Source organism: Hydra vulgaris, chromosome 08 (genome assembly GCF_038396675.1).
Source record: "Hydra vulgaris chromosome 08, alternate assembly HydraT2T_AEP".
NCBI classification, from domain to species: Eukaryota; Metazoa; Cnidaria; class Hydrozoa; order Anthoathecata; family Hydridae; genus Hydra; species Hydra vulgaris.
In genome coordinates this window covers 58,647,123-58,654,532 of record NC_088927.1, presented here as the reverse complement: position 1 = coordinate 58,654,532, position 7,410 = coordinate 58,647,123, and the positions used below count along the sequence as shown (strand labels likewise).

The 7,410-nt window shown below is 28.4% G+C and overlaps 1 protein-coding gene and 1 long non-coding RNA gene across 2 annotated transcripts; both read right to left on the bottom strand.

Moving 5' to 3' along the window:
* Positions 1-348: 348 nt before the first annotated feature.
* Positions 349-2,326, bottom strand: LOC136084399 (uncharacterized). Its single transcript, XR_010640539.1, has 2 exons — positions 2,072-2,326; positions 349-542 (listed from the first exon to the last, which is right to left on the bottom strand). It is a non-coding gene; the product is annotated as an uncharacterized LOC136084399 (long non-coding RNA).
* Positions 2,327-4,484: 2,158 nt separating this feature from the next.
* LOC136083487 (extracellular calcium-sensing receptor-like) lies at positions 4,485-6,992 on the bottom strand. The gene has a single exon (XM_065802890.1). The coding sequence runs from the start codon at positions 6,990-6,992 to the stop codon at positions 4,485-4,487; it is 2,508 nt and encodes an 835-aa protein (XP_065658962.1).
* Positions 6,993-7,410: the final 418 nt, after the last annotated feature.

Sequence of the window (7,410 nt, the reverse complement as noted above, 5' to 3'; positions counted from 1 at the left end):
AAAACATGATAACCAGAGAATATTCAATACGATATTTCCCTGGTTTACATGCGCATTTAAAACTTTCCAGAATTCGCATTATTTACGAATTTTATGTTAGCCATTTTATCGTGTCAAACGCGCATTAAAAATAGACATCAGATGCGTATAAAGGCAGGTATACAATACGACGCCTACTGAGTATCAAACCCCCATTTAAACACGTATAAAACACGATAACCAGAAAATATTCAATACAATTTTATTAACTAATATAAATTCATAACATAATGCTAATGACTAGCAGTAAGCAACCCGTAGTACGGGTTATGAGTTATTAAATCATTAATAACAATAAAAACACATTAATAACTTGATATAAAATATTAAATAAAATATTAAATACAAATTTATCTATAAATATTTTAACTTTGACTCCGTATCAGCAACGTCATTGCTTATGGTAACGACATAAAAACGGCATTAACATCAGTTGAGTTCTTTTTAAAATCTGTCACAACACAAGTACCAGAAAAGAAAAGTCAAGTAAAGCCTGCAAATACCTAAAAAAAGACATGAAAAAAAAATAACAGTTTTCAATTACAAAAGTACTATTTGCATTTTATTGTTAGTAGAATTAGGATAATAATTACAGAAAATATATATTCTGTCTACAGAATAATTAAAAAATATTATAAAAAGGCTAGACAACACAATGTATACATTGTTACTATAGTAACGCTGGTAAATAACACCACAACTTAATAAGATATTTTATTAACCTAAATACTTGGAGTAAAAAGATTTTATTTATTCAATATTTGAACAATCACGGGACAATTATAGTTAAACAATTTGAGCAACTATATCATAAAATAGCAAGCAACTCGTTAAATATTTCTTATAAATGGTCATTATCATTTGTGATATTAAGAAATACGTAAGAACTCAGTAATTACATAAGTTTTATTAAATCTCCCTCTCATCTAAGAGAGAGAGTGAGAGAAAGAAAGTGTTTCCAAAGCAGCATGTTAACAAATGTAAAAAAGCACGGAATAAATAGTAGTAACTGGTTTTATTATGTTACCAGTAAATAAGTTATTTTTACTTTAATTAAAAGCTAATTTCCAGCATTTCTTAATTAAGCTCCAGCTTCTCTCTAACTGTCGACTAATGATAAATAGAGTAAATTTCACATCATACTAAATTTACAAAATTAAAACCATGTTTCAACAGTTAGCTAACTAATCAAAAGATGACAAAGGAAAGACAAACTAAAAAAAAAAAACGAAAAAAAGAACATAATTATGATAGAAATTATAAAAAAAATAGTAAAATTATTTAGATTTAAAAGTGTTAATTGTTACAATAAATAGTTAAACTCATACTTTGCTTTGTTCTAAAGTATCTAAAGTAAAATCAAATTAACAGACATTAACACTGCTTGACACTGAATTCTGTCAAGTAAGTTTTCTGCACGCCGAGTTGCATTTCTTACATTTCAACAACGATTAATTTCATCCTGCCTAGATCAATTTTTTTTATTTGACAACTATTTTCCAGTTGCCTATTAGCATTTACATTAATAACTTCGTTGAGCCTAATACTATCTATTTCAATTTCACTGTTATCATTAAACATATTACTAGTAATCTTACTATTGTTACAATTGAATAAATGAAAGTGAAAGAATCATACAAGTTGTGATCTTTTCTTATCAAAGACTATATTTAAACTTAAGATTTATTGAAATCCATATCTTTTTATATGTTTATATACATAAGTCGTTTATCAAAAATATTAAGCAATATTAATTTACATCAATTATTTTTAATTTAACAAAGAATCTACAAATAAAAAAGTTTAAAATTATTTTTACCTTAATGAACTAAAATAATAAATGCAAAATCTTGTATAAAAAATTGAAGCAATGTCAGTCAGTATATTTTACTCTAAAGTAATTATAATTACTTTAGAGTAAAAGATTTAAGTTTATAAACTTTCGTGTCAAAACTTTTTTTATGTATTTAATATAATATATATCAAATATAAAAAAAATCCAATATAAAATAAAACAAAATAGTAAATTTACTCAAACCAGTATCAGTTACACCGTGTGAAGTAACTAAAAAACACTTTAGCTCTTTTCAATCGGTCTAAAAAATAACTTTCAGCTTTTTCCAATAGCACTAAAAAATAAAACAAAACTTGCTTAGCTGAGTTGCCTAGTTTATAAGAATCTGAAAACAGATAAGTAAAAAACCAAGAACAAACAAACATTTATTTGTTAGAACTACTATATTTAAACAAAGTAAATTAGACATGTTAATACGACAACTTTGTTTTACTTTTATTTTTGATTCTTTTTATTAAATTCTATTTACAACTTTTATACAGAAACAAAAATTCTCGAGGGCGTAATTATATACAAAAATAGCTTATGACTTGATTAATAAATTACATCAATTAACTTTAATAATATTACGACAAGAATTTTATAAACGTAACAATAAAGTTTTATAACGATCAGCACACACAAATCAAAAAACAAAATCAACAAAATCACGAAACAAAAAATAACGCTAATTCTCCTTAAAAGCTAAAAAACATTTTCAGCTCAAATTTGCTTGCAGACCTTACTTGTAAAACCATGTGAATAAGAAACACATTTAGAAAAGTCTAGAAACTACTTAAAAATGACATATGCAACATTGAAGTTTGAACATTGACTGGACTTGGCATAAAGGTAAGCCAAATGTAACAACATTAGTAACATAAATAACAGCTTTACGCAAAATCTTGCTCAACACGTTTTCCAAGTCACACACTTTGAAAACATGGAAACAACATAATATAAACATATATAATAGCTATAAAACACAATACATTTATTTAACTTTATATAACATATGTAAAACTTTTTAATTTAAATTTTGCTTTCGCAATTTCAGTTTAAGCATACGCTTTAAAGCAAAGATTTTCGTTTTTCCGTTATATGTTGATATTTGATCAAAATCGGGTGCGATATCATATCCGATTTTGATCAAATATTAAATAATACGTATTTTTGATAAATATGTGGTATTGAACTCGAATTCGAAACTTAAAACTAAATGCGTATTTTTATGGTATCAATGGCGGTATGTTATACTTGATCAATACTCCGAGTATTTACAATACTAGATATGCCGACTGGGTCATCTTAGAAATCTGTCAGGTTGATTAGTCTAGTCTTGATTTAAAAAATACCAAGAAAAGTCTTGTTATTTCTTGAATTACTAGTTATTTTTTAAGGTTGGGCTTGATTCATTCGAGACTTTTCAAGACAAGACTAAAATGGTCTTGTCTCGTCTTGTCTTGGTATTGTCTTGTCTTGTCTTGCTAAAATGAGTTTAACAAGACTTTTTATTTAAAGACGCAGACGCTTACTAAACACTGTTTTTACAATAAAACATCAAGAAGTTCTAAAGTTATAAATAAAATTAATAAAAAATAAACGCATAAGGGGTCGCCCATAAGGTACGTACGCTTTTTTTTCGCTTACACCCCACCTCCCATATTTCGCCATATGCTTTTTTGAGTACCCTCTACCTCCCTAAAAGTACCTACGCTTTTAACCTACCAACCCAATATTTTATGATATTTTTTTAAATTTAGAGTCTCCATACTTTTATAATTGACTCACTGCTCCCCCCCCCCTATCTCATATTTGCAGACCCTTCTTCCTCTCCGAGCGTACGTACATTATGGACGATCCCTAACTTAAAAATGAGTCACCATTATTCAGTAAAGTTTAGTTGATGAAGAGAAATAATTTGGTTTTGCATATGATAAAATGCATAGAAATGCTGGATATTATATTAAAAAAATAGAAAAGATGGATATTACACAAAAATCAAAGAAACATGCCAAGATAGTTTTTGTTTTGAGGAAAATAGAAAAAATCTTAATTTGGATTGCTGTCTCCAATCGTCGTATAGCTAGGTCATTATTTCGTAATTCCAAGGTTGTAGCAATTGATACACCAATCTGTGTTGATGAATGTTTAGAAACGCAACTCCTTCCGTTCAATCACAAGTATCATGTCAACTATTTATTTTGGCGAGATTTAGTAAGTTCTTATTACTCCAAAAATTCTCTAAACTCGATGGACAAAATGTTAAGGAATAAGGAATCCAACCCACTAAATGTGTCTCGAACACAACAAAATGAGAACCTTTGAAGGCATTTGGCTTAAAGGTTTACGACTGATGTTGGTTTTATCAGGAATAGGGTCATATTTTTTTTCAGTAGGTACTTTTTAAAATAACTTCTCATTTTATTCGTAGAATCACCCCTCTGTTTGTTTACCATACAAAGTTCATTATTATCAAGAAAAGATAACAAATACTTTTTGAACTGATTTTTTGTCATTGTTTTTTGACTGCCGGTGTTTTTGAGTGCTAATATTTGATTTTATTTAAAAAATTTTGATTACATTCATTGCTTACGAGTTTTTTTTTAAATTAGAGTTCATAGTGAGTATTACAAACAAGGTTTAAACTGGAGCTATTAGAGTTAATAGAACTTTGATGTTCATTTCTATAAATTCCATTAAAACGATTTCTGTGGAATTCTATTTTAGTATTTAGGCGTGGATTCATCCATATCAACTTCACTCGATAAAAAAACAACATGCTTATTAGAAGTATATTTGATGTAGTTGTTAGCAAGCAATAAGCGAGTTTCCTACCGCCTAAGTAAAGATTGCTACTGTTAAGCATGATAATCACGCACAGCATTATGTTTGAAAAAAACAACGAGTAGGCGATGAATTTATTTTCGTTATACATCTCTGGAAGTTTTCGCCCTTTAAAACATTGAAGTCCGCAAAAAAACGAAACTGTTAATGCAAAACATAAGTGAATTATGGAAAAACTGGTTGAATCACAGTATTTTTCTACTGTAAACAGTGTCATATCTTGTACATCTGAAACATCTATTTTAAATCTGCTATACTGTGCAACAAAAATTATTGATATATAGATACAAGGGAAAAAAACAAGAACTACAGCAACTTTAAATCTTAAGTAAAGTTTATCTTCTTTTAAGAGATTACTTGGGACAGGAAAACTAAAAATTCCAACAAGACGAGTTGTTTTTGCTAATAAAATGGTAACTATAACCACATGAATAAAACTACCGAAATAAATTCGTATTTGACATTTTAACTCGGACTCCTCACCAAAAACGAGAAGTTGTAAAAGAAACCATATAAGATGCATAATCATTTGAATTAATGACAACTCAAAATAACATGAACGGACTATTGGAGTTGATTTATTTTTAACAAAAGTAATTACAAAAACTAATGTAATTAATACACCTATGCAGGAGAAGACCAATGCTCCCACTTGTTGCAAAGATTGTTCACGGTAATTAAAACTCCAAAAAATGCGTTGGTGCTTAATACAATCAGTTTTTTCTGGATTTGAAAAGGAATCAATTTCACATTCCATGCAACTGTCATCCTTAGCTTTCGTATTTCCAAGACAGGCAGAGCAGTTCCAACAACATTTTGCAAGCGAAACAATTTTTTTGTATCCTGGCGGGCAAGGGATTGAGCAAATGGAAGTTATTTCAGAAAGATTTTGCTTTGTATTATTTATTATATCCAGATTTGTTGCATTAAAAGACCATCTATCAAGCAATGAAAATTCAGATTTAAAGTAAGTAAAAAGCTCAAAAAAGACTAGATCAGAATTTTGTTTTGAGTTAAATCTAAAGTTTTTTGAATTTTTTGTTGCATTAAATGAAATCTCTTTTATTATTTCCCTAAGTTTAGTTCTGTTATTAATTTTTTGAAATTGAAACTTTGTTGGTAATTTTCTATTGCAAGAAATTCCTTGATATTGGCAAAAACTCTCAATGAACACTTTGACAGCGTTTTGAACGGCCGCAACTCCGCTTAAGTCAAACACTTCCTTAATTTCTCCAGCGTTAAAGCTCAGATTATTTTCGTCGACTCCGTACTTTTTAAAGATGACTTTTAGCGACTGACTTGAGTTTTTAAAATTTAAACTGTAAAAGAAATCTTTAAAAAGTTCATCTTCTCCCATTGTTTCGACGACAAAAAGAAATGTATCATTTTTTTTTTTTTCAAAATTAAAAAAAAATACGTTTTTACCCACTGCTTTACTCAATATCCACGTTCGACTAGTAATATTTGTTTTTGTTGTTTCATGTAATAAATTTTGCAAAGGTTTGTATTGTCCCCAAAATATTATAACTGTTGCTTTGCTACCTTTTAATTTTGTTGCAATTTTAGTGTAGCGTATTAAATCATAAGCCTGTGGAAGTATTTCAAGAACATCAAAGCAAATCCCTTCTTTTTCGTATTTTAGTTTAGAAACTTCAAGTCCGCCTCTTCCATATGAACTGTCTACTGCTACTAGAGATATATAAGTCCATCTGTATTTTTTTAATACTTTCATGATAAACTCAGATTGGCTATTGTCGTCAGGGAGCATTCGAAATAGGTTTGGATAAAGTGTTTGGTCATTTAAATCATCGCTTACTGCAGCGTAGCTTATGATCGGGAAGTTTTCATAAGGTGTAGTAAGTTGATGAACGTAAATAGAAGTAGACGATTCAGATGGACCTACGAAACCTAAAATATCATATTCCGAATCTAATCTTTTATTCAGTTGACAACTGCTGCACGTATTGGTTTCTAAAATTTTGAAAGAATCCAAAACAGCAAGTGAAGTCATATCCATATTGATAGGATCGTATGTATCGTAAATAACGTAATTAAATATATTATAATTGAAAAACTTATTTGCCTCTACTACAGTATATTTCATTGCTTCTATCCAAGCAATAGATCTGTTGTCGATTTCATTAGGAAAAGAGCAATTCATGGGAAAAAGACCGACTAGTGTGAATTCGCCATTACCAAAATCTTCAATTTTATTTTTGGTGCAGCTTTGACAAAAAGCAACACTTATAAAAAACAAAAAAAGTATTTTCATTGTATTAAAAAGCGAAATTCAATCAAAATAAAAACTGCTGATGAATATTTTCCACCATATTATTGTTAATTCTTCAAAAAAGTTAATTATATTTTATGAGTAATTCATGGAATGTCTTTGCAATAAAAATAACCCATGCTTTTATTTTAGTAATTAGCGTTTTTGTCTTTAGAGATTAAAGAGAAAAGATAAAATAAATTTACTTTCATGGTTTTATAAATATAATCTTATAAGATATATAATTTTAAACCTATGCATTAAAATAATTAAGTTATTAAAGAACAAAAATAACATTTATTTTTATTTATTTTTCACTTGCAGCCTTTTTCTGGGTAATATAAGCACTTTTTGCTACTTTTTTAAAACCTCAATGTTTTAAAGAAAAATTTAGGGTGCCCAAATATCTATTTGAATCAAG

Coding starts and splice junctions, on each gene's coding strand:
- LOC136083487 (XM_065802890.1), bottom strand. CDS start 6,992: ATGAAAATACTTTTTTTGTTTTTTATAAGTGTTGCTTTTTGTCAAAGC.